Source organism: Varroa jacobsoni, unplaced genomic scaffold, assembly GCF_002532875.2.
Source record: "Varroa jacobsoni isolate VJ856 unplaced genomic scaffold, vjacob_1.0 scaffold_1415, whole genome shotgun sequence".
In the NCBI taxonomy this organism is placed as follows: domain Eukaryota; kingdom Metazoa; phylum Arthropoda; class Arachnida; order Mesostigmata; family Varroidae; genus Varroa; species Varroa jacobsoni.
Window position 1 is genome coordinate 75,591 of NW_019214317.1, and position 27,917 is coordinate 103,507.

Genomic DNA, 27,917 nt, shown 5'->3' on the forward strand with positions numbered 1-27,917 from the left:
GATTGGCTTTATGACCGTGTTACTTTTCGTATGGCGTCATAATTTCTCAAAGCGACGTTTTCTCTCTCGACAGATTAGTTTTCTATCAGCACAGAGGGTCTGTTATGGCATTGAGATGCGAGATTGTGCCTTGTTCGAATACTCATTGATACGTTTGAAATACTATTAATAACCGACTTTTTGTTAGAGAAAAAATAGTTATCTTCTTTTCATCGAAAAAGTTATCATTCAAGCAATACTCCTCATTAAAGACAACGAGAAGCTGCGTGTGATAATTTTTTACCAGAGAACAAACCATGTCCTCCTCCTCGAAGGTAACTGAACATATCCAAGTTGACAGTCGTGCTCACAAGTACAGTCTACACATACAATTCTAGTATATAACTTAGCCAATGCAAAATCTCTTAACTCGTGTTACCCGTTTAATAGGTAAGATTATCATCGCGTTACGCTCTATGGAGCTGTCGCTCGCTCAATACCAAGACATGTTTCTGCAAGTTCGTATTGCTCGACGCTAGCGTCTTTCTCTGCGCTCGGTTTCGGGTCGATAATGCTTGCAAGCAATTTAGATAACTTCACGCAGAAAAGCCTTTTCATTTGCTCGTCGAGTCAATTAGCTGGCTTACGGCTAGCCGCTAGCCGTCTGTTGGTGGGGAGATTTGTATGACGGTGTGCTTTTTACGAGACGTGCCGAATCGGCCAGATGATCGTTTCCGCCAGGTAACTGCTTGAGCTTGTATCAGTAATAACAGTACAATAAGGCAGTGATTCTTTTTCATACTCTAGAGCGTTTTGGTTTCTTCCATTGTCTATTCTGGTGATGCTATTCAGCGTAGCGAGAACGAAATCGTACCTTCAAGTGTCCTCTCGAACCAGATACATAAAGGGTAACAAACAATGATGATGAACAGGGGCTCTGAAAAGGACAACGCTAACCTTAAGCATACACTAGAATATTGTATTTTCATCGTAGTTCTATATGCTGCTAGTTAAACCTTAGAGTTCAAATGATTAGAATGGGTTTTGATGTGAATCCCAGCGTGCAGAGGGCCTTTGCCTTTGATGCACCCATCATATCCGGACGACCTTCCTGTCTGGCCTTAAAGGTACTATCATGACCCTGCTATAGCGAGCTACTTAGAATTTGCTGAATAAATATAACTAATCTAATTAACTGGTTCGTTTTCGGTAGCTGGACGGTACGTTCATTCGAAGGTGCACATACAGTAGATAAAATAGTATGAGATTAACACCCCACCAACAATAACAAGGTCGACAATAGCCATTAGTCAGCCCGTAAGGCCATCAACGAGAAGCAAAAAAACCCTATACTAACTGAGATACGCACATATATATATATATGTGCGTATTACTGTGAGAGGAATGAGTTCTAGTCACCGAGCAAGTCCACATTGTATTTCTCAGAAGAACGTACTTTAACAAGCAATTGAATGAACGACGAACGACCCACCTTTAGGTTCCTCTGTCTTCAAACCTGCACCTGCATACTGTCAGAGTTTGGGAATCAAATACCGTTTGCTCACAGTAGAATAAAACAGAATGTATTGAGATTAGTAATAATAATTTTTGGCTATATACGAAACCACCAGTAACCTCGCACCATTTAGAATCTATTGAAGTCTGCTAATTAGTAGCCAACCTTTTGTTTTTTAATTATCTGTCTTGCTATTATATTAGTGGCACTCATGGTGGAGTGTCTGCCTCATTAGCGTTACAACAATCGCTAGAATGTAGGTGATAACAATCTTTCCGCTCTAAGTAGCTCGCTATGTAAGAAGCCCGCAGAGCTAAGATCTCGATTGGTTATCTCTGGAGGAACAAGCCCCGTGACAATATCGCGTCTCGATACTTAAAAACAAATCTATCGCTGGTAGGTGATCCAAACAGGATCGTTGTAGCAGTTATTCAGTCGGTGGGGTCATCAATAGCACCTTCTTCCCCCAAAAAATGTTCACTCTCTAAAGTGCACACCATGAGCTTCTAACTGGCCTACCTGGTCTCGTCTACGAGCACTCGTTGTTGGAAAATCAGGAGTCGACAAAGGAGGGGTCAAACGGAAGGCCAAACAGGAGGGGAGGGGACAACTAGAGGTTACTTCGCCCTAGAAACGCAAACGAACACCAGATGATAATACTGTCTATCACTGACGACAGCAGACGCCCAATAATAGCGTCGAACTTCCTCGAACGCAATTCAGTTAGTACAACAACAACAATACCGACGACAACAAACCAGGCGAGCACATCGGCACATCTCCATTTTCTTCCGTCCGGTCGTTTCATCTCTATCTAGTAGTGTTTTCTCTCTTGCTCCATGGCACTCTTTAGAACACCAACTCCTTCCAGATCTGTTTGAGGTGTCTTACTGCAGAAAGGTCCAAATAGGCAGCGGCTCTCCTATATCATTTACAACAACCCCCTGGAGTTAGTGAAACCCGGACAGTTCGTCCTGCTCGGGCTGGGCCTACTCATTAGTCAGCGCTTTTGTTTTCGGGGAAAGCACGATGAGCATGGACGCGCTCAGCACGTATCGTTTAAATACAGATAGGCCATTGAGGCTGACTTAAACGGTGGCATTCGACAAACCCGCAATTCAAAGAAATACAACAGGAGAAGAAAAACATTAAACACAGAACGAATTGTAGTTGTTAACACTGGTTGGCGTATCGGTGTGCAGTTCTATATCAAGGGGCAGGGGGTATCCACAGTCCAATACATATATATACATTTCGAACGGACCGAGCCTGACGCACTCGCTACGATGGGATGGGGGCGGCTGTGGTACGCAGTAGTACATGGATACTCAAAGATACTCTCACTGTACAATTGAGATAGCCAGACATTCGTGGTCTTCTGCCTTTTTGAGGGGAACGATTTACCCTAAAGTGCCAACCTAACATGCAAATAGTTGATAGAATCTTCAGCCGAATTAGCTATTTAGAGATGATCTTGACTCTAGAAGGGACCGAAGTCACTTAAAAAGAAGCGACTTCGTAGACGATTGTGCCAATCACTGAACATCTAACTCATTTAGTCTAAAAGCCCAGGCTTTTAACTGTCTGAAAGCGCTATCACTCAAAGGCGAAATGTGGGTTTGACACTGGCTGATATTCCCATGATATCCGGAAAGTTAAGTGGTAAATCAGATTCCCTTTACAACAACTGATCAGCTCTATGCAATGCACAAGTATTTCCGGCGGCGTTAGACAAGTTGTTGTAAAGAACTAGACCGATGCATTACATAGGAATCGTTTGCTCGTACCAAGTGCGGATTGTGTGGCTGCTTACGTTGATCTGAGCAGGCGGTATTTCCAACAGGTTTTAAACAGGGCATTTTTTAAATTGTTATTTGCAAACGTCCAAAGTACATTTTTACCCCTTCGCCTAACCAGCCCAGCGTTTTTTTGCCATATTTGAATTGGCATATTAAAGCCAACCATGCGCACTCACACAGCCAATACATTATATATATAGTTATAGCCGACGCCGATTAGCTTTCCGCATCTGTTTTCATCAAGTTACCACACAATACGGAATAGACGCGCTTCTCGAAGGTAAGTCATTTCTCATACAAGTTTGTAGCATTCCCCTGACCATGGGAAGTTACCCACGAAGCAGCTGATCCCGCAGTCGCAGGTCCCCATCACTTTCGAAGCTTTTCGCCAACCCCGAGTTACTCCTGTCGGAACGGGTGTTACTCACCGCGGCCACGGATCTCTCCATAGAGCTTTCAGCCAAAGCTCGATTGAAAGTGCTGACAACCAACCTCCTCTCCTTTATCCCCGACAAGTGGCGAGCCCGTTGGCGGGGGTAGTCATTGCCGGTTCAGCTGCGCGCTTCGCAACTACGAATAGCTCGCAGCTTCATTTCCAACTGGCGGCATTCACTGGCCACTTAACTCTAAATGTAAACACTATTGCAATAGCGAACGATGACGGCAATCATAATAACAACAGCAGCAGCAACAGCAGCAGCAGCTGCCGTTACACATACGAACGCCGGATTGAGTTGGGCTGGCGGTGCAGTGTGGGTCATAGGCGATGCGACGATGGAGGGATTTGACTTCGCCGTTCAGCTTCATTCTAAACCCAAATTCGATTAGAGCTCGAATGCAGTCTGTGCAATATATGTATGCGTGGAGAGGTGGGCTATAACGTTGCCAATATGGCGTTTATATTATAGCACTAATTAATGCTGATAGTGTCTATCGCGCACATATCAGGGTGAAGTAATGATGCTGCCAAATCTTCAACCCGATGGTGTGATGTTGATAGATTAATTCGTAAAATTTTGTATATGTAACATTTACATATATTGCTTTTCACCTTTTGTGTCTCTATAGAATTGGAAAATGCTAGCTGGTGATATCGGTCGAAGATTGAGGAACTGCTTAGGTTTATAGCAACTCATCTTCACGATTCAAATGAGCACTGCTTGCGTAACGGGCAGATAATCGATTCCTTATCAGACAGCGGACTCCTCCATAGGTTTTAGCACATATTATGCACCTGGCATAAGCAGTCAAATTCGTTAGAGATAGAGTAGGACCACACCCTGATGCCGGCGTTGATACCCTGGTGGCCGTTACCGGAGGGAAGTCTTCAAGAACTTTTTAACATTTTGACCAAAGTTTGTTGACTTACGTCGAGCAGGCGTATTTAGGCAGCACGAACCAAACCGCTCACAGCCTACAGAGAGTTAGAAGATTTTACAATTTCCCCTTCGAACACATGCTTCTTTGCATCGCCTTGTTACACCGTCAAGTAATCAAACGATTCTACAACGACGCAGTCAACCTTGTTGGGTGCTGTCTGTAGTAAAAAGCGGTTCTCGACCACACGTCTGCTTTTCCATAGCCATCTTTACCTAAATACGCTGCCATTGGCTCGTCAAAAAGCCAACAGAAGCAGTCAAAGCCCGTTGTACCGACTAGATTCATCGGATTTGGGCCGTCTTCGGCCAATAAAGCGATGAATCGTTTTCAGCTTGCCTCGTCAAGAGTCTTCTTTCTTAGCGCTTTCCTTGTAGGCTGTGGCACGGTCGAGTGCGCGAACCGGCGTCTAGTAAATTTCTCTCTAGCTCGCCGCTACTGCCGCCGCCGTTGCTGCTGCTGCTCCCTATTTCTATCGTACTGAGAAATGTCTTCATGAAATGAATGGCGGAATTCCACATTCAATTGGCCTGATACGAAATCAATGAGTTGAGTTGGCTCAACTGCGCGCCGCTAGACATCGATGAGATCTGAATTGGGGTTGTGATGCCATCCCGGATGGCGAAAGATAACGCTGTGAGTGACCCGACGGACCTCACAGATAGGCTCTCACGATGGAGTTTGTTCTATAATGCATCGATAGTCACCGACAGACTAACTAACGAAACCTCGTGGGCGAGCTCAGGCTACACAGGAATCGAATAGGACGCACTCGATCGAAAGGTGCGCCCAGTTGCAAACGAGCTTCGGATTTGCCACACATGAAGGCCACTATTAGTCTGTACATGAAGGTGTCTTTGTTTGAGCGCATTTGAATTGAAGGTCCGCGAAGAGATCAAACTGTTCGATGAAAAGAGTGATGCACTAGATCACTTTGTGGGTGGCACCCATGCGTCGAAGCTCGTTGGCGCTGAGGTGAGGCAGCCTGAGTAAGACAACATTTGACAGGTTGACATCGTTTTTATTTATGAAATCTCCTACAGGGTTAACGTACCAATTCGACTGCACGATAGTAGATGCATGCGGTATGAATCCTATATTTGTACAACACGAACTCACTTAAGACATGTTATAATAGAAAGTAAATACGATGCTTTTCATTGCTTATGAGTTAAGCACATCTTTTCTACTCGTTTCTATTTCCAAAGCTACGATAGATCGTATTAAATGTATAATTAGATAAAGTGCACCAAATGAGACAATCTCAAATAAACGCAATAGAAATAAATGTTAATATCTCAAAGTTCGATACGGCATGATTTATGACTAATATGTCAATGTAACTGTAGCCGTGTCTGACGTCAAAATACTTGCCGCATCCTCTGCGAAGGCTCAGCTTGCCGATGGTTCACTCAGTTATTGAGAGCCGTAAACGATATTCGGTCAGCGTACACGTGTATATCTCTATTTCGCGTTCTGGGACACAGCCACTGCTGCTTCTGTTTTTCTTCACGTTCATTCTTCTCGGGTGGGACCGGTCCTTCTTCCTTTTTTGAGCCTCGTTCTTATTCTTCTTCGTTATCGATGCGGGATGAATTTTCAGGAAAGCCAGGCATGTGGCGGCAGCACTGCAATGTCTTCAGCGCCCTCCTCGCCCGTCAGCTATACGCCACCCTCACCGACCTCCGATTCGGCGCACGAATCAGCGCTCAAAGCGCAGGCACAGGCGCAACAAGCAGCTCAGCAAAGCCTCTCTCAGGCCGCGCAAAGGTCGCCCTGTTTCCCCGCGCTATCGTTGCTCTACGGTGCTCAGGTTCGTGCACGGAGGTGGAGATGATGTTGTTTGGTTGTAACGTGTTGGATTATTGTTTAAGAAGCAGCAGGCCAGTTGCCACCTGCAAGGACTGAACAGAGGGTTTTACTTTGTTATGTCGTTCGGTAACTGACCGTTTTTGCGCTTACAGGTGCCTAACAGCTACCTGTTCGTTGGATCATCACCGTTCCTACCTCATCTGCCTAATCCTGATCCATCCGCATTTATGAATCGCAATCTGATGTTCGGCGGTCACCAGAGTTCGGCGTTTACCGATCTCCTCATGAAGGAGAAGTGCCTCGAGTTTACACGAAATTACCACCGGGCAAAGACCTCGCTAGAGGTTCTAGCGCAGCAGCAGCAACAACAAACCGCGCAGCAGAATCGTCTTGGGGTCGGGGCTGGCCAAACCTGGAGGTCACCCCTCGAATTGCTCAAGGTCGAGGATAACATCGCGATACAGCAGACGCCCGAAGCCGTTGATAAGACTCCACAGGGCACTCCGGAGCCCCCACGGTGGGACAATCTATTCCGTCTATTTAACCCGTCGTTACGCAAGTTATCCAGCCCAGGGCAGACGCCGATCTGTCCCCTATGCGGCATCACGCTCACTCCACAGCAGATGAGTGAGCACCTCGAGCTGGAAATGGAGAAGTTTGCCGAGTTCTACAGCTGCAGAAGGTGGTTGGCCCCGACTGAACGAACGCAGGAGGACGATTTGGTGAGTTATCCGTGTTTATCGGTAGTTGTAAATAACGCCTTTGTCATGATCACCCAAGGCAACACCAGAGCTGTATACACGATTAACTTTTGTACACTGAAATTCCGTGATTTCAGTTTTCGTCCTCGTCTTGAGGGTCTTCTTAGGCTTTGTTCTTTTTTTAGCCAATGCACAATTGGACTGACTACAAGCGCGTTTCTCGTGTTGCCTTCTGATGGCGGTATAGCTCAGGGACAGATCAAGCAGAATTAACCAGTTGGTTGAGTCGTACGCCATTGCAATACTCGGAGAACAGTACTAATATCATCATAACTTGATGTTACCGCAATGCACAAGACGCTCATTTTTCTCTATTGGATGTAACATAAACCAGGACAAAGTGGTGGGGACCTAAATAGATTCAGCAACACCAACGTAGTCCTGTTGGCGAGTCTTGCAAACCTTCCCGTTCTCTCACTCTAACTTCACCTTTGCCAACCATCTGCCGCTGCTACTGGGGGACTCTAGGACAGCTCAGTCTGGCTGTCGCTTGTCGCCTACTACAAATTCGCTTGCTTATGGGACAACGAGATGATATCTCGATGACATGAGCTGCTTCTGCGACTACTACTAGTGATAGGCCCCGCGGACGACTCCGATTCAAGAATAAAATCGGATCAAAAATGTTTATTTAGTTTCGATTCAGCTTTGATTGACTGAGGAGATTAGGCTGCTGTCGCCACTCGACGGGAATCACCCTGTCGTCGTCGTCGTCGTCGACGACGACGACCATAGCGAAGACGAGCCAAGAGCGGAACAAGTCGAAACGGATAACTCACCTTTGCTAGCGACTACACATCTATTCATACACGGGTTACTATTGTACGCTGTATACACTCTGTACTTCGAGCCTGTATAGATACAAAGGAAGATTTGCGTCACGATATAGCTTTGGAAGCCAGCTATGCAATGATGGGCGATCGTTTGTCGCCGTCGCTAGGATTGGGTACTGTGGTTGCTTCTGCTTTTTCGTCGAGCAGCGCGAAGAAGACCTTCGCTGATCTAACCCGAACGCTAGAGCGGTTCTAGAATCGGATCTGGTTTATTTCTCATTGGTTTGTGATTTGCTGGCTCGTACTCGTCGCTGAAGGGCCACATTGGATGCGGGAGCAGTAGCAAAGTCGTCAGAAAAAAACCAGTTCGACATAATACTGCCGCATCATCACTGTGCAAGATGACTGCCAAGGACTCGATGCTTTCGGTGGCGAAGCCCAGACCCGACATCAGACCCGATCCGGCGAACAGCCAGACTTTGTCTCCACGCCGAACATAGACCAACTCTCAGGTCGCACACGAGTACCGAGCCAGGAGATAGGTACACGTACACTCCATCGCACAATCCCAAACGATGCGTAAAGTTCCCCGGAGTTCGCTCCCGTCAGCGGGTAGAACGAGCGGCTAAAAGCAGAAAAGAGCGCACAAAACAGTTTGTGAGGATTATCTCATTCCAGCGATTCTCTCGCAAAGCGACAGGACCGACAGGGACAGGGAGAACAGACAGATGCTCCTTTTTAGAGACTCCGAAGGCGAACTTCACCAGTAGATACTAAATGTTTCTAAGAGTACAGCACATATATATATATATATATATATATATATATATCCAATTCAGACAAATTTAGTCCTTCCTGGTCGACGCCGTAATCTCTAACAGCAGCAAATGCTATGTGTGAGTGTGTATAAAGAATTAACATCCCAAAAACCGCCTGAAGAAACGAACTCGTACGTTAATACTGATCCATCCGATTTGTTTATTCAACTGAAGATAAACTCATCTAGTTTAGGTGTCTTGTTGAAATCCTTTTTTCCGTTGGTCTAGCAATGATATGAGCTTTATAGTTTCATCAAATCACAATACGCCTCTTTACCTAATGGCAGTGATGCGTACTCTCCCAAAGCGATTTCTAGTGCAAGCCTTTGCACAACAGAAGTATTCTTTTTGGTTTGGAAATTCCTATAGAGCGTGTAGTAGACTTTCGGATGTTGGTCTGCATTGTACTTCGGGAGCTTGTTTCCATATGATTTTTCTTAGTTATATAAGTCGGCTATATATATATATATATATATATGCATTAACGCAAAACTAAATCATACTGTATTCGATACACTTTCAGACGGACCAGCATTTGGATCGGATTTGTCGTCTTCCTTTCGGCCAGGAAAAGCGGTCGCCACTTTCCCGCTGGGAGGTAAATAGCAACGGGCACTGCTTGTAGGGGTTTTGTGCAATTCTGTACTCGTTGATTTCTTTTCAGTCAATGCTACCTCTTCTTTTTACGCCTGTCTCCTTTTACTATACCAGCCTCGCGATGTTAGCTACAGTTGGGCACTGGGCTAGTGGGCTTTTTATTTTCTTTTTTTACTTCTCTTTGCTTTTCCACTTTCTATGTAGATAGTTTGGAGCCCCAGCGGATCTCAGATCTCTACGAAAAAAACATAGTCCCAGATATCCATTCCCTAGCCCTCGTCTTCGACTAGATTGTTTTTGTACTAGAAGGCAAGTTCTCTGTACTTACATGGGCGATTGTTGGCTACGACGCATCACGCTTGAGCGTCTCTTGGCGAATTGGTACGTGTCGCTCAAAGGATCAGTGGACCTGCCAGCAAGCCTGAGCTGTAGGCCGGGACAGGGGGCATGGGCTACTGCGAAATATTAGAAGGATGGTGACAAAACGCGGGAGGAATGGGGAACGAAATTGTATTAAATCTTTGCTATCCCGACTCAGTCCACACGATCCTCGTGTCTAACCCGGCTGCCGTTGTTCTTCCACCAATCCGTGCATCCGTATCCTTGCGTTCGTCACGCTTTTCGTGAAGCTCTTCTTTTCGGCTTCTTGTTTCCATGTTGCTTTCTCGTTTAGCAGAGCGTCCAGACGGAGCGTTAGCCGTAGGCAGCTTGCGGGAAAATAACAGTCTCTTGTATCCGTTCATTGTCTGCGATTGGCTCCTTGACAAGGGTTGTGTAACTAAATCGTTTCAATTTTGACAAGTGTTGACGGTCTTCAAGTTCAATTTTGCTGCGATACGGCTAAGCAGATGGGCACGCCATTACTGCGGAGGGTATCCTGGACCAATAGCGAGTTGGATGCCAACTTGTTAAACGAAAACCGTTGGATAGCCGATAGCAGGGAAACAATTGGGGTGAAAACCCCTGACCGGATTCTACCTTTGTGTGACTGTTGTTCTGCGAGACACACTATAACTCACTCTATACAATACAGTTTTAAGCACCAACATATGTGTACAGCGATAGATGGCACTTTTCTGTTCTCTCACCTATACTGTGACAACGTTTTTCTTTTTGCTGTCGCTTCAGACGTTCCTCAAGGTGCGCGGAAATAGACACCATCGCCTCAACGGTAAGTGTCCTTCATGTGTTTGCAATTGCTTCTCTCTCTCTCTCTTTATATATATATATATTCATTGCATGCCGTGATCTGTATCTGTGCATGTGTGTCGTAGCGATCTCAAGTCATCTAAAACAGGTCACTCAGTCTGGACCCAATTTCTATTGGATGGACAATCGCAAACAACGGCCGTGTGCAGATGAACGTACGAGGATGTCTGTTGTTTTAAAACCACTTCGGACCGATTCTCGAACAACAGGACTCGAGAGGCTATGAGGGCCGCAGGCCTTATAGGTGAGATAGCGGCGATTCGCTGAAAACTCCCGGCGCTCCGTCCTTTGCCCGTGGAGAACACTCATCACACACTTTAAAAAAGCACTTATAGACACGTTGTCGAGTGGATGGAACGCAAGTGGATGTGAGATCAAGTAGCTGGAGGAGATTTTTATTCTTGGAGGATAGTGCTGCTCTTGCTGGCGGTTCTACCGACTGGAAGCGACTAGCAACAAAGGCCAAAAACGGCCGGCAACGATCACCTGGTTGGTTTAGCCGATTCGAGTAGACTCTTTTAGTCACGTATCTATGTCTTTTGCGTGTGTGTGAGTCCTTCATGTCTCTGCTTTGTATATACCGGCATATATGTGTACTTGTACGTATGTGTATGTAACAGTAGCAAAGTGAAACTGTGTATGATCCTCACGACCTTTTGCTATTTCTACCACTGCTATATTCCGTCAGACGAACCCAGCGCCCCAGTCGCATACTGTTCGTCGACCCTTGCGCCTGGATGGGCTGTGTGCGCTAATGGAGTTCGCTGAACACCGACTACTCCTGGGCGGCCGGGCTACAAAGTTTTGCAGACGGGAGTGCATGCCCGGCTTCGTCCTATTTCACTGACCCAAGCCGTCCTGCCGCTACCCCTAACTTCCTCTACAACACGGCGACCATAACGGAAGCAGGACTCCGGCAGGACAAGAACTCCGCACTCGGTAGATGGCCTTTTCTGCCAAGTGTCGCCGTGGCAGGCGTTTCGGCCACAGTCAAGTGTCAATTTTTCTCAAGACTTCCCGAGCTCCTCTCGCGACTGTTTGGGGCTGAGTTAGCGGTTGGGTTGGACGGGCTTGCGCAGAGAAGAAGCGTTAGACCCATACGATTTCTGATGAGTTTACTCTTAGCGGATGCCTTCGTCCGTCTCGGCTTAGGCGGCCGAACGGAGTATGTTTCAGCGAGATGTGCATAGGATCTCGGCAAGGGGGCGCAGATTGTGGTTTGATTGTGAGCCGACGAGGAACTGGGGGTCGACCCTAGAAGAGACTGACTGAGACCAGATTGATGTTTTGGCGTGTGCGTTGAAACACTCATGACACTTGCTTTAGTCAGGCCAGACGCGTCACGACTTTCCGACGCCGACGCTGACGACTTCAGTGCGGTCGAGACGATTGAGACAGCCGAAAGGAGTAGCTTTTCCTATCGACTGATCGTAATGCATCAGCTTGATCTTGCCGGCGAAACATGCACACCGTCGCAAGAATGGATACGTCGTGCGCAGAATTTTTGAATCAAGAATTCTCCTAATACCCTAGCACTCTTTAGGCCCCGCATAAAAGGGCAAATAACGTTCGTTGTGAGCACTCCGAGCACATTTATTGATCGATACTAGATGGCGTCCTTCGGTAATGTGCCCGTTATCTTCCTGGAACTCCTGCGCTTAGTGATATAGTTGCTGAACTTTAGAGTTGCGTTTCGCCGCACTGCCTTCGAAGTGTAGGCCTTACCACTGGTGGTACGCAAGTGGTTGTAGAGTGCGTTCATGTCGTTGGCAAACTTTGAACTCAGCGTCTTCTTGGGGTCGTTCAGTCTCGTTCTAAATGATGTCCTTAAAAACTCAATTAGCCAAATGCGCGAGCGTGTATCTGCACGCCTGTGTCAGTGGTAAGGTTGAGTGTCCTGTCTGAAAACTGAGTGTTCAGGGTCATTTTGCGATGGGCCCGCTACCGAAAGGCGGCAAGCGGAATTAGTGGGGCTACTCTAGTTAACAAATCTAGTTGCACGCATTTTGGCAAGGTGATGAGTAAGGGTCGCCTGGCTTTGCTATACAACCGAGCTAATCGTACGCACTAACAAACTCTGAATCAGATTACTTTATTCTATTAAACTTATCCTAGTCTTCTGGCCGTTTCAGCTAAAATAAGCAAGGACGAGGAAAACAACCCGTGGGATAGACATTACGGTAAGTGAATTAACCAATATTTAGAGAACATCACATTGTTTGTCCTTTGTACGACTATGTTGCGTGTATATTATGTTGTGGCTAGTTACCTATCAAAGTAAAAAAAAATCTACATTTGTAGCCAAAACCTGTATATATCCTAACGGAAAGAGGTCTCTTTTTGCGGGTAGTTCCTTTCGCGTGTGAAATGAATGGGCATGAGTTGTAACTCAAAAATTATACCCAGTAAAGCGCTGTCGTTCCTTGCTGATTTTGTCCATCGTCTCAGGAACTGAAGTCAAACGCGCCGGTTAGGTGGCACAGGTTATATCGCAGCCAATAGTCGGCTGAGAGGCAGTACTGGTTACCTACGAGTTGTTCTGATCCGCAGTCAGTGTTTCACTGCCATTAATACCAACAGTGTTCTACTTCCGGCCGAATTACTCCAGCGGATCCAATCCCGCGACCCATTCTTAGCCAGTTGCTCCCCAAGTTCCTCCCATTAGTATTCTGTTCTGTGGCAATATACTCTCCCAGACCGCCCGTTCTTGGCAGCTTCTGTTCACGAACACTGACTGAGACCTGACTTGCATACTCAGCTGGATTTTGTGCCAGGGTCGGAGAAGGTTTCTAAATTTCTCCGATCACGATGACGCCCAACTGACTTGGCACTCGCAGGCAGAATCATATACGGTCGAGGCCTCAGCAAACTGGCCAACCATTGGCACCACATGTTACTCTTGTATAGTGAATCGATGTATAATACTAGCCTAGCAAATAGCTGGAATACACAAATTCGTGCGGAAGATGAACATTGTTATTCAATCGGTTTTTGTGCGGGGCAATCGGTAAACTCTTGAAGCCGTTTGCCGTTGCTATTATTCGATGAAGAAGAACACCACTCGAAAGTGGCCTCGGTGAAAAAGAGTCTAAAGTTCTAATGGGAAGCATGAAGAGCCGAAATTTAGTTAATAAAAAATGTGAGCCAATGGGCGAGTGCCTCAGACGAATTCATACATTGATACGTATGTGCATGCCCAGTCGACGATGATTTCGCCACCCCCCACCTCATGAACGGGGTGTTGAAAGCGGAAAGCAAAATCGGGGCTGTTGGCATATAGAAGAGGTGGGGATAAGATAGGCAACGAGTCCATCGGATACGCAAAACGCTGGTCGGCAGACATCTCAAAGATATCATCGTTTCGAGATGAGTTAAGTCTCGGCCGGTATTGTATTGACTCAAATGGGATATAATTCAATTTAAGCACTTTAGAGTGAAGCAAGTGAAGAGTTGAGTGATAGTCGGCGCGACGCTTACCCGAAGTCGCGGCTCCGCGAACAACTACAGCTCTTCAGTGCCTCACTGGAAAAAGACACTCAGGAGAAGCAGTTCAACCAGCATTAAGCCTGTCGACGGGCCTTTTCGCACTGGCTTCACCGCCTCGGCCGGGGGTTCGTCGCTTAGCTGTTATTCAAGCATCTGTCGATGTCCCAGGCGTTGCGCCAAGTAGCCAAGGACTCTCAGCGAAAGAGCACTTGACTCCTCGTCTACGGATTGGTTTCAACGACCACAGCACTGCAGCGGGCGCTAGGAGCAAGTATAGACAAACGGCTCACCTCGACCCTATCCGACTCTAACCGAATCGTCTCAAACCACGCAACGGGGAATGAAGTCAATGGAGAACTCGCGAGGAGCTCGTACATGTAAGAACGAATACTAAGCAAGACAGGGGACCAATGGGGGCGTCCAGAGCATACAGATCTTGTGGGGCAGAAAGGATCGACTTACTTGCAATGTGAGTCACCTCGACTCGAACGATGAGTGACACTAGCGTTTGGCTCCACTGCTAGTAGCAACCTTGTCACCTCATTCTGCGCCAGATTACCACTGCAATAGTAAGCCTGCAAATGTTGGAAGACTCGCAGGAGTAGCAACAGTAGTTGCAGTATTTACGGGTTGCAGGCGCCGAGACAACTTCGTGTTTTTATTCTCGCAATGCCTTGCTGACGTCTATTCGTCGAAAAAAAAGACGCTTGTGGCCACCCTGAGCGAACTGACCGCTGAAGTGGCCGCGAGATCGACGTGCCCAGAGCCATACACTGCGTATGTATATGTATGTATGAAACAATCCTGCAGCACTGGCAGCAACTGTTATTCGGGGATGCATTCGGGGACCATCGTTGGTGCCGCTGCTTCTTTAAGCACAGGAGATAGGTGTCCTCCTATGGCCTCTTACACAGCCCAGGTCGCTCGTACAGAAACAGTCAGATAAACCGAAGTCGCCCAACGCGGCCGGTATGGGCGTGCAATATCGCTTCGGCTCTGCGTAGCTAACCTGGCATCACTAAATCCGCTATTTGTCACCCCCCGTAAAAAACATACAGACACATTGAGTCTAAACGCAGAGGGGGAATAAACGAGGAAGGCTCTAGGTAGTGGAGAAAGGGATACAGATACTGGAGAACTCGGCTGCGTGTATCGCCTTCCAGTAAACGATTTCATCTTAACCGTCTCTGCAAAGCCTCTTCCTAACAGCGTTTGGTTTGGCAAGCCAGTCAAGAAACGCACGGTTGGGGAGGCTAACCCTTAGCTCTGGCCAGAGACAAGCAGCAGCTTAATCCTGAATGAGGTGTCCACCCACCGCCACCAAGCAGTACCTATCTCTTCGGTCTCGAGACATCTAAAGCGTCCTAACCGATACCGCGATAATATAGGGTCTCCCTCCACCAAAGATGGAGAAATGCGGATAGTAAGCAACCCATCCAAGAAACTCCTGGCACCGATTGCCAAACTCGATTAACGACGAGACTGCCTTTGCTTACCCCCTTAGAAAAATCTTCAACGGCTACGATGGACACCGCTGTGTGGACCAGCGCTAGATAACCCATAAGTAGTCTTATCGATTCGGAGTTCGTAGGTGTCTAACATTTTTGTCTTTTTTTCTTTCCATGTCTTTTTCCTCACTTACTCGTCCGATTCCAACTACAGCCTTCTCTTTGGCAGCGCGAAAACGCAAGTCCGAGGAGATTACCAGTTCCCCGCTTGACCTCAAGGTGAGTGACATGATATCGTTCGCCTGACATATTCATGCATGCAGGAGTGGACCTCGAGAGAATAGGATTTAGCCATGAACTCTGTCCTTGTTCACAGCTATGTACTATGCTTAACCAATTCAAAGATTATCATCATCCTCGTTACGGGCTCTATGATACTTCAGTATCGTCGTGTCTGGCAACATTCAGCTTCACGCAACTTGGCAAGCTACGTATATTCCATGACATTATTATTATTAGTACTGTCGTTTAATGAGTAGGGCACGAGCTCGTGCGTAACGATAACGAGATCACATAGTGTGACGATAAAAATTGGGGATCGAACTGGCTTGTTTTTCTGCTTATACAAATTGTTGCTTCTGCCTTTTAACTTACGAAAATCTCTCCTTTAACTAGAACTTAGCTTTTACCAACCAGCGACGTTATCGCTGCGCGAAGTGGCGGCCAACCGCTCGCAAAATTCGTTTTGTATGCAATGTTCACCTTTCTTATAAATTGAGGGTTTTCGTTTCGATGCGTGTGCACTTCCTTGACTACGGCGGATCGAAAAAAGAAGCTCTCGCTCTGTCAGTTGTGACTGCGAGTGTTAGTGAAGAAAAGCCGAGTTCAGAGATCAGATCGCAGTCGATTGTGTCGTAAGATTCAACACACGACAACTTATTCTCACGGCGGTCGGACAAAGATATAGGGGCGTTACAACGAAACCCGGCGAGGTGCACAATAGACAATTCTATTAGGAGGTTCTGGGGAGGGCTAAACTAAGGGATCGTACAACTATCTTTTGACTTTCCACCACTACCAACCCGTGCGCCGTTGCCTTTTTTCCAAGCATGTTACTGTTACCTCATGTCAATCACCGATTCTACGGCGGGAGCCACGGTGGGCAGCTGGCAACGTCTGCGGGTGCTTTTTAATTTTGCGCTTCACTTGATGCTGACATCGTGCGGCTCCCCTTAACCCCCCCTCGGCTGCCGACGACTGCGATGGTGATTGTCGGTTCCATTTTGTTGTCTTCCCCCATTGCGATCTATCCGCCCTTTGCGTTAAAGCCCGTTGCCAGTTGCTGACGGTGATGCTGTTGGCTTCTGCTAGTTTTCGTTGGCGACTCTACCTCGATGTCAGGAAGTGTTTTCGTAGTTGTCCTCGAAAGCGTTTCATGCGGAGTCGATTTTTCGAAACAGGTTGTATTCAGCTAAGTTGGTTGTCTTTGTTTCCATTTCTTTGACCGGCTGATGACAAAAAGAATCAAGCGTAGGGTCAAATCTGAAAAGACATTCAGAGGATGTCAAAGTCAGTCGGTGGCCAAGATGGTAGCATGTGACGTTTCTGGCCACCGAAACCCTTGAACGATGTAACGTGCTATAAAGACTCTTAGCCGAAAGATAAAAGTGTATTTTTTGCTAGAGTTTTCTTCCGAGTGACATGTGATCTGGTAACATTCTTTGTTAACGATGTCATCCTATTCCGTGTGTTTGCACGTGTTATGTCTCTTAGCAGGAGCAGCCCAGCGCCCAGGACAGACGGTCGAAACAGCTTGATGGTAAGTTTAACTTGTATGACACTAAGCTTTTAAAGCCGACTGAGACCAGGGCCTTACCGCCAACGGGTACCTACACGTTACCTACTTGCTATTTTTCATGGGCATCTCAAACTTGGTCCGAAGACATTCCTCCGATGTTCCGAGGCATGCTGTCTTGCTGATTCGCTTTTTTCACCCCCGAGTGCCCTCGGCGACCACCACCCCCAGACTTCAACAAAAGCCTCTTTCCTGGTATGCCGGGAGCCCAAACAACCGAGCTCAATATTGAGCGCAACGAGTTGGAACTTGTGCAACGGCTCTCCAGTCTTGTGATATTTTTTTTGTCGCCATAATCAGGTAGCATACCACTCTAACCGACTCGCTAAACCGAGCTCGTATCGAACTAATTGGCTCTTCGTTGTTTATTGGCATGTCCGGCATTTTATTACATGATACTTGCAGGAGTACAAAGTCCCTCAGAGCCACGGCCCTCATCGGCAGATCATCCAAATAGCCCGAAGTCGCCGGCGGCAGTTACAGATTCAGCGTAAGTACTCTATCATATAATAGACAATTCCTGCTAATCTTAATCGAGATTTTGCTTTACTGTTGTGAGCTTTAGATTTATCGAGCATTTATTAGTACAAAATCAAATATTGTATTGTTTAAGTGTTGACCAGCGGAAAGCCAGCATACCGTAATCGCATAGCGTGCAGCTTGCATCGCTGGTATATCTATATGGGAAGACCGTTTCGGCTTCGTACAAGAGACGTTTTTTTTACAGGTGAACTATACGCGCTATAATGTGCAGTCTAAAGAATAGTAATACCAAGTTTTGAGCCAAGACGCTTTCAGCAACTCCTGCAGCCACAAATACATGCCACAAATAGCTTTAATTGTTTTTGTCTCCGAGAATTCCAGTAGGTTATGACATATGTAGCAAATGGTACGCTGCCGATGGATTATAGGTTATTACATACTTTTATGCGTACCTTGTTTGATTCCTATTGCCTACACTGAAATTCCACAGTGAATAATTACTCAAAGGGAAACTCACCTTGTTGCTTCTTGCTATGCATATTGACCTCCTTTTGCCCCCCTGGTTCGCCCCAATAAAAAGCCAACAAGGCAGGAAGCAGTGATGACTGGTATTTATTGCTATCTGCCCCAGCCAACTCGTTCCACGGCTGAGTTATTGCATCGTCTTGAATACGAATCGTTCACTAAATTCCAGGTGCAAAGCACTCTAGCGTAATGAATGCAGGGACCATGCATGGGTAGAGCACGTGAAGCAACGGTGGCCATCACTAAGATTAGAAGTAGTAGCACTAGCTCGTATAGCGGAATTGGACTACGCTGTTGTATGTACACAGCAGACGCGTATAGTGTAGGCGTCGCCTACATCAATAAGCGGTCCGCGTCTTGTCTTGGTGATCCATTTCGCTCATCGGATCTCTTTTTCTTCGGCTTCTTCTTTTTTCTATATAGAATCGACCTGTCTCCATCGTGCCTTCTAATTGGCTAGGTCCGCGGAGGTTATTGATGTAGAGGTTCTTTTCGCTGTCGAAGGGGGTGCAAGTGTCGATCAAGCAAAAATCCTGTACAGAACAGCACTAAATCTGCACACGCGCTACGTCGCGGGTGTGGCTCTCCCGTAGCGTTCTCGAAAAAGAGAACGTAGTTGTGTTTGTTTGATGAAACGGCCAGGAGAATATTTCGCCGATCAGTTCATCCAATTGATGGCGTAGCTTATCTTTGTATTCGCTCTCTGGATAGCCAGTTAGTTGAAAGTTTCAGCGGAAAATCGTTGAATCAGTCTAGTACATCGTAGAAGTAGGTTGCGCTCTTAGAAACAAGTAGCTTAATTGTTTCAGACGGAAGTACCGAACGTATGGCAAACGAGCAAAACGTGTTTCTGGAACCAGCTATCTTGTTAACTAACTCATCTCAATGACCGCGGACAGGGCAAGTGCGGCCCATCGCGTTCCAGCGACATCAAGCTCACAGAGGACAGAAATCTCCATGATGATACCGCTGGATTGCATCGTAACCGACAATTTGTTGTAAATTCATTTGAAGCCATTGCAGTCCTGTTCAGAGCTGTTGAAGTGATCGCAAGATGGCATATGCTTCCGCCTGAAATCCATCGTCATATTGTAGAAAAAAGTGCTGAAATCTAAAAATATCGCCGCTTATAGTTCTCAGTTTGCTCTACTGTACGTATTCAGCTTCCTTCATCGTCCTATTTAGCCAAAGCTAAGAGAGGCACAATACTTTCTGCTAGTTTCTCTAGACAGCTCGGGTTGCTCAACATGCATCCTGTGAATGTTTCGAAGGCCCACCTTCACTTTCAGTTGGGCACTTTTGATCTTGCGTAACGCCTTGCACAATGGATCAAATAAGAACATGTCATACATTTCATTTTTTTATTTTTCGGTCGTTCTTATGCCGTTGACATTGGTGGTGATGCGCTGCCATCCCAAGTTGTCATACTAGTACCTTTTTACCCCTTCTCAAATTCGACCAACTTCTCGTGAGGTGCTCCCTACAGATAAAAGCGTGAATGTTATATGTTGCCAAGCCAATGAGAAGATGCTAGCTAGCACGCTTACTGGACGAAAAGCTGCCCAATTCAGACTGAGCGTGAAAGATCTAATCTTTGAGTTCCGAGAAACTCTCAGCACAAACAAGGCGGCGAGCATCACAACAACACCACGGTATCAACAACAGAGTAACACGAAAAAAGACAACAACAACTACGACGTCCACAACAACAGAAACAAGATAAAGAAATGCAACAGCATGAAGAATATTTTCGTTGCCCGGGTTTCGTTTGTTGCCTGGAGCTTTCCTCCTTGTGGCCGCCGCTTTTCCTGATATCCGCCCCCGCGTCACGAGACTCGACAGCCGATTCGGTGTGGCCCTACGAAAGGAACACTTCGTCCCCGGTTGATCCGTTCCATTCGAGAGAAATCGCGAAGTCGACCCGCGAGGCAGACAAATCTATCCTAGCCACTATTCTTGCTGGTCGTCGTCGTCCTTTCAGTTCTGTCATGTTCCAGGTGACGCTTGTACGCTCTCGGCTGCACTCTCGAATTCGCCCCGAGATTTTGCCTCAGGCGTCGATGAGAGAGATGTCCAAGATGGGAGAGTTCTCAGTCATCCAACCACGCGTACACTCAGGCGTCGCACAAGAGCCGAGGGCATTCATCTTTACGACTAGCATCCATCTTCCCTGTTCTCGGCTTATGTTGTGCCACTTTCTCAAAAACAGCAATAGCACCAGCGTAGACAGGAGGAGAAAAAGCCGGGCAGTATAGTGAAAACGAGAGTAAAACTGAGTACAACTGTAGCCAAGAGTTTAAGCAAGACGATCTTGTTCAATAGCTATCCGTTGCTGGTGATACACATCTTTGTGGTTATTTGTACGTATCTAAATTATTTATTACGATCGCTTTCGTATTTGTGAGAGATTATGACACTTCGTGGTCGCACCTTCGTCATTCCCGTAGAATTGCGTCATGTGACTCGTTCGTGCTTTGTTGCAACCTTAAGCTTTATCTCCCTCTGGTTTACTCCTTTTGAGTCTGATGTTTGAATCCTCAATGCTCGACATCATCAATTTGTAGTGGCTGTAAAAACAATAGAGAGGAACGCACACCATTTCTCTTACAGACACAAACAGGGGCTATTTCGGAAGTGTGGACTTGGGGAGGGGGGTGGCCGTTAAAAGTAGTTCGAAAGTGTGACCGGTGCCTCCGAACTGAATGTGGACATTACCCAGCGACTCCTGTGGGCCAAAAATGTGCCAGAGGTAAGATTCTTTTTTTAAAGCTTCAAAATCCGCTGCGGAAGAGGGGTTGCAAGGGCAGCAGGAACAGATTTCAGTTGATCCTATTTGAACCCCTGGGATTCCTCTGCTGGCGACGAACTGGTTGGCTCACTTTCGCACTGGCGTGTGGAAATGGCCGAATGATGCGCAAATAAAAATCTCACAAATATGTCCCACTTATGCTGCGCGTCTAGAGGGATTGTTGGTTAGTAGTGGCACATAAACCCCCATTTCTCTTCTGTAGGTCTGGCCACTTAGCAAACCCGGAGAGGCTTTGGGTCATAGAACGGAAAAACCAAGCTACGGAGGTTTGTTGCCCTCAAAATCTTGAGCTTATGATTTCGTCCATCTCCTGTCTTCTAGTGCAACCGGAGAAAAAAAAGCGCACTTATCCCTCAAAGTGCAGGAAACGACCAGGAACGATTTGGTCGCGGTCAGTTGCCCTATGTCCGGTGACTATATATATATATATATATATATTTTTTTTGATTTCCTTTCGCCTAGCCACCACATTTCTCCTTACACTTTGCTAATCTAGGTCTTGCGATGGGTGCTCGATTATATGTGCGGTCCTGCGGGTGGGTACGAGTGTAGGAGTTGGCAAACGCCGGATCAGTCTAACGTAGCCAGTGCCTTCTGCACACTAACAGTTAGACGACAGCTAGCTGAGAAACGTAGCGAATGCGTTGTGAGTCCTTAACATTTGACGTTGCTTTCAATCTGGCAACATCCCCTTAGTTCGTAGATCGGTTAGTTGTCGTTGTGATGGCCTCCGGGATGGTGGATGTTGAGTCCTTCGGGGTAAGTTGAAGACAAGAATTTAGTAACACTAACTATAGTGCGGGGTATGCCTAAACCCGTAGCCTAGCTGTGGACCATAGGAAATTCAAAGTTCTCGTTTTCCACACACGCAACCCAGTAGGTGCCTCATACTATGGAGTATAGGCAGTGAGCTCCGTAAGTGTTTCGGTCAGTCTACCCTGGCCTAGGAGCTGATCTTAGGACCTATCTCAAGTGTCCGCTTGATCTAACAACGAAAATTATGAAAATACAGCTGCAGTGTGCTTTGTCATAGGATCCAATCGAATAATTTACTTGGGTACCCGTATCATACGGTGCAAAAAAGACCCATTGTTATTATTGTGATCGTACGACCAATATGGTTTACAAAGTCCTTGCAACGTAATTTGCAGGTAGAAATCAACGATGTTGCCCGATGGGTTTCGTTGCGCGCCCAGGTTGCTAGCTTATTACTCCCACCATTTCCTTTAAACAGTAGTATACATGTGAACAGATTTCGCCGTGTGCGACTGTGCTCGTTCCAGCTTCGCATATTTTATTTTCTATTGAATAACGGCAAATCATTCAAACAACTAAAGGTGAAGCTTCCGTGGACATACCGATACTGGTAAAATGTGTGTGTGTTTTTTTTTTATAATTTATCGGCAATATTTTCAACGCGGGGTGTCAATCGTAATAGTATTAACTTAGCTGAAATTCTCGTATTCTAGTGTATAGTCGTATCCTGTCTTAAAATAATATCCAAAGCGAGCTTTACCGAATTAAGATGTCTTGTCAGATTCGCTGGCCAGGATGATTTGAATTGAAATCGGCTTTGTCTCTCTGGTAGCTGGTGATCGATGGTGTCATCGAGAGATTCTAGTGGGGGTAGTGATTTTTGCTCCCCTTTAAATTAGGAAGTGCTATCCATTTTGAAATTGGAGTTGGTTCTTTTCTATCCGTCCGGAAGTCCAGCTCGCTCGGTCTGTTTGTATTCATCTCGTCACAGAGAGTTGATGCCATCGGTACAAGAAAGTGACAGTTTACATTTTAAACCTTGCTAGAAGCCTGAATCGACCGAAGTTCAAGGTTAGCTTTCTTGCGGATGTGTGATTTTCTCAATGGACATGCTGGTTCCCTTCCTTTTCGCTTAGACGATGACCCGAAGGGTTCAATGGACGAACTGATGATTTTAATTACTCGTATGCTCTTAAATTATTTTGTACTTTTTATCGAAGTAACCGGGACGAGGTAAAACGATTTCTTTACGTTAAACGATAAGTTATGTCTTCAACAACATTTTCACTGGCATCATTAATATACATCTGTGTCTGTTTTGGTTTTGTAGTGTTCACTGCACCGTCTGTGAGAAGCCGTATGACAAACCCTTGGTATCAACCTCTTGTTGGCATGTGCTCTGCGAGGCTTGCTGGAACCAAAGCTTGGTAAGTTCTTTTGTCTTTTAGTAGTTATCATTTTAGTAGTAAGTGTGTCACATAGAACCTGCTGACATTACTAATGGTCTACTGCATTACAACCATAGCAATCAATCAACTTACTTTCCAAAAATTGCATCCGTACATCAAATCATAACGCCCGACTATGTATAGGCGTAACGTATACTGAAATTTCTATATTCTCTTGCATATGCTACGACGCAAAGACTTTGAGCTATCCGAGCTCTTTCCTCTTTACAATCCGCCACACTGCCAGTCTGAGGTTCAATGCGCTCAGTAAAAAGTCTTGGTTTTACTTTCGTCTGGCAGACCCTCTCCCAATTGCCTCTGCATCCCCAGAGTGAACTCATGCCTAACTTCTCCCTTTCCGTCGAATGTTCCTCTCGCTCGTTATGTTCCACAGGCGACGAAGCAATGCTGTCCGCAGTGTGACGCACCTGCATCGACCCAAGAGCTTCGACCCATTCACCTCTGAGGAGGATGGGTTTTACTGCTACTACGATAACTTCTACAGGAACAGAAACTGCTATTGGACGAAGCAGTTCGTTATAAGTAGCTTAAAATGGCGTTTATTCTCTGCGTCAAAGAAGCGTACATGTTAGCGGGTTCGCTGATATGCTGCGTTGTGAAGCAATGACTTGTTGGGGACCGATGCGTTTTGTCGTGATGAGTTACTGCAACTGATCCAGCACTCATTACTGGTTAGATACACACCCGTCTGCTGGAGAGACGGAGCCGTCAAAGGGAAATATCGCCAAGTCCGTGCTCTAACATTCAAGTAAAGTAGCACGCAGATGCGGTGATTGGGATCCCACTATCGGCCGAAGCCTATGAAGATGTCGCATGGAGTCACCGCAAAAAAATACTATTTGCGGCAATTTTTACCCCACTCCGCAGTCGCTTTGATACGATCTCTTCCGTACGCCGCATATCTTCATGATGAGGTTCGGGCTCATCGACGAGCTCGAATGGGAATATATAGTCGCTTGTACAAAATCCAGTGATAGTGAGCACAGCTCGCGTATAGACAAATAAATACGAGTCGTAAGAGCCCAAAACAGTGTCATATAATCAAGGATTAAGGTCAAAGGTGGCTGGTGGAAGATAAGGAGAGAAGATCGTGGCTGAAATAGAAGAAAAAAAAGTAACAGTCGAGAGGTAAATAGCGAAAGAAGATTGTCACGCGACTTTTGTTGCCAGGAAACGACCCGATAGAATTTAGTCGCCGACGTTTCGTTGTTCTGACGGCTGTTACGGTTGTTGTTAGCTTGTTCAGAACCAATGATTATAATAGTTTAGAAGTAAATGAGGTCACGGCGCACGAAAAAAGGGTTGGGCCTGTTGGCAACTTGGTAAAGTCTTCAGCACAATTGAGACTCACTGATACATCTGGGTGCTTTGAATATCGACATTCTTATTTATTAGTTGATTGACTGCATGGACATGATGATGCTGATAATAATAATAATAACAATAATATTTATTATTATTATTATAAAATTAATAATTAAATGATAAATACTATTAACAGCACTCACCGATACTGAGGGGACAATATGACATTACAAAATAAGCAAAAACAAAGTTATCAGAAGGGATATATGAGATTTCCTGAAAACTCATCCTGTATATATAGCTCTGTATGTACGGCAGGCGAGAGGCATGTGGAAAAACTAGTTATGGAAAAGGCATAGTGCGATGAACATAACCTAAATTATAAAAAATGATGAATCTACTAACTAGAATTCAGAGTTGCGAATCTGCAACAGACGATGTTGATGTTTAATGAGAAATCAAATGACAGGTAACATCTCTAGTGAAGCCCCTCCTGGACGGTCTGTCCGTGTTGGAACGGTCTTCTCGATGAATTTTGTTAGTGTAGCATTGCCTTGCCGGTGTCCAACATCTCTGTAAATAACAACAACAAGAACAACAACAACAACAACTGAGTCTGGTGCAATAACTACGTAATATTAATAATGTATGAGGAGATAAAATAAAACTAAGCCCTTAATGGAGACTGCGTAGCATTTTCATTAGCTTCATTGAACACCTTTAGCGGCTGTGTCATGTGGAACTTGTACAGATCTTCCCTTGCATAACAGTACGCACAAGAGACGCGCTCCGAATTTTTTTTACAGCTATATGCCTAAAATTTCTATTACATATTAAACCATTTCTTTACGGACTACGTAAATGTACCCAGTATTTAATTAAAAGTTTCCTATGTTCTTTGACGTAACTGCCATGCGAACCGTTATTTACTGCCATATTAAGGACTCTCAAAGTTATTATCTCAACTTACTGATTAACATCCCCAAGCACTGCTATCTAACCGTGACGGCAATTGGCGTGTTTATCAAGCCGCGCTAATTTGAACACTAGACACATATAGAGAAGAAAAAAACTAATTTCCTTTTTTCTTATCTATAAGACACAGCTGTTGTTATTATTATTAAGACTGCCCTAAGAATTTTTTAGGGGCCGACTAGTTAGTATTTATTACAGTATGCTAGTTAATATTATTACGGACCGGTGCCGAGCATGTGATGCTGGCCTTCGCCATTGTTGGACGGAACCATATGAAAAGGAAGGAATAGAAACCCTCAGCTGTTTAAAGCAGATGCTTAGTAAATAGCAGCTTCTATATACTACAGCCATTTTCATAAAGAGAGTGATGTTGGCTCTGTAAAACTGGGGATGATGCAAAGAGCAAATAGGTAAGTGTTTCTATCTATCTAATTTATTACGTTTGATTCTTCTTTTTTTTCTTCTTCTCAATTTTGTTCAATTTTTTTTAAGGATTTTTGTTCTCAGCATTGCATATGCGGATACAACAGCTGATCAAGAGCAACAGGAATGCTGATGGGCCCACGATGTAGCGGCCATGGTAGAATCGGGATCGCTTTTGAAGTCAGAAAGCTATGTTACTAATTGATGGCCTACAATTCCAGCAGCGTTACTTTCACAAAGGTACGCGCTTAACACTAATGGCTCTATCAGCGCTAGAAATGATAATGATCACTACTAGTGCCAACTGCTATGGTCTAGACGCAAGAAACAAGACGTAAGTCATTACGTGCAGGCAATCTTCGTTCTGGGGCTGTAGCTGACGAAGAAAATAATACTAGCAACAATAGCAACGAAAAAAACGGCAAAAACAAAGGTGTTTGCCACAAGTGACGAAACCAGTAGGGAAAGTCCGCAGGCGAACAGAGACGTTCCTTTGCATTAGACACGTACAGCACGATAACCACTAATCGACGGAGAAGTTGTAGGTATTTGTTTCTCAACAATAGCGATATCTTGAATGATCCTGGTACTAAACAACGTTACCTAGCAACCTAAAAGCCTAGTACAATAGATGCGTACAGATCAAGCAAATAGTATAGAACACGCTAAAACATGCGACTGGAGAGTTTAGCAATGCTAATTTTAATTTACTCTGCAAAAATAGCTACTAACAGACAAAAAAAAAGGTCTATTTTTTTTCTTTTTCAACACACTTATACAGATACTCGAAGCAGACCCTTGTTATGACTCGTCTGCTGTCAATTGTGTATGTATTGGCATTAATCGAAGCTTAATTGTTTGATACCGGCACTTAGTTGGATGCTGATTTCATACGATAAATTTCTACTTTATAGGTACACTCTTTTCGAAATTGTTACCGCTGAGCCTAAAACGATGTCTCCATTTATAATATTAATTATGAGTCACTTTTACTTTTTACTGACGCCAGCTGCCGACAACAAAGCAGTGACTGTAATCAGTAAGCAGTGACGGTAATGGCCGCAATCCAAATCCAACGATGAGGAAATCATTGAACCAATCTTAATTTTACAAAGACACAGTCGTAAATAACAACTGGACAACTTCTAACACATTATAAATCCATCATACTTTGTGCCATTGAAAAGTTATTTTGCGCTCTACTTGTGAATCAGTCGAGAAGGTGACCTGCAGTCGTGGCGAATTGATGGAGCTGGAGGTATTTTACTCACAAAAACCATTTACAACAAGTCTCGATATATGATTTGATTGAATGAGGTAATCAAATAGAAAAGATCTGATAGATAGGAAAGACAATGCGTCAGACCATACATGGTAAGGACTGTTAAATAGCTAGAGGTCAAACGAGCGGATTATTTGCGCTTACCACGTTCTCTAGACCCGGTGGCGATGGATTACTACGCTCTCTGATCATCGCCAAATGCAATTTGTAACAGTTTATTTGAAAATAAAGACGATTTCAAAAGGTGGTTGGACGAATCCTTCAAAGCCAAACCCGAATACTTCCGGCAAGGCGTAATGACTCACGGGTCAAAGGGTTATGGAAGGTCGTGGGCATTGCCCGCCGGTATATAATGGATAAATCTGTTGCTAGAATTCGTGTACAGCGTTACGTTTGTCATTGACCGAGAAAAATGCGAACACTTATACATAAGTGAAAAAAAAATATTAAAAAAAAAAAT

General features: G+C 45.3%; 2 protein-coding genes across 4 annotated transcripts in view; both read left to right on the forward strand.

Moving 5' to 3' along the window:
• LOC111269796 (E3 ubiquitin-protein ligase RNF220) overlaps nt 1-24,011 on the forward strand; it is a 79,535-nt gene extending 55,524 nt beyond the window's left edge. For 2 of the 3 annotated variants that reach the window (XM_022849634.2, XM_022849636.2), the window contains exons 2-11: nt 6,275-6,484; nt 6,636-7,205; nt 9,359-9,433; nt 10,561-10,603; nt 12,774-12,821; nt 15,790-15,854; nt 17,349-17,394; nt 17,836-17,920; nt 23,334-23,430; nt 23,846-24,011. In XM_022849634.2, the coding sequence (XP_022705369.1) occupies nt 6,275-6,484; nt 6,636-7,205; nt 9,359-9,433; nt 10,561-10,603; nt 12,774-12,821; nt 15,790-15,854; nt 17,349-17,394; nt 17,836-17,920; nt 23,334-23,430; nt 23,846-23,917 (1,311 nt within the window). In that variant the 3' untranslated portion in view covers nt 23,918-24,011. The remainder of the gene's footprint in view (nt 1-6,274; nt 6,485-6,635; nt 7,206-9,358; nt 9,434-10,560; nt 10,604-12,773; nt 12,822-15,789; nt 15,855-17,348; nt 17,395-17,835; nt 17,921-23,333; nt 23,431-23,845) is intronic. The other variant, XM_022849635.2, reaches the window with a different exon arrangement.
• Nucleotides 24,012-26,063: 2,052 nt separating this feature from the next.
• Nucleotides 26,064-27,917, forward strand: part of LOC111269800 (adult-specific rigid cuticular protein 15.7) — a 13,397-nt gene continuing 11,543 nt past the window's right edge. The window contains exons 1-2 of the mRNA XM_022849639.2: nt 26,064-26,162; nt 26,245-26,415. Of these exons, the coding sequence (XP_022705374.2) occupies nt 26,380-26,415 (36 nt within the window). The 5' untranslated portion in view covers nt 26,064-26,162; nt 26,245-26,379. The remainder of the gene's footprint in view (nt 26,163-26,244; nt 26,416-27,917) is intronic.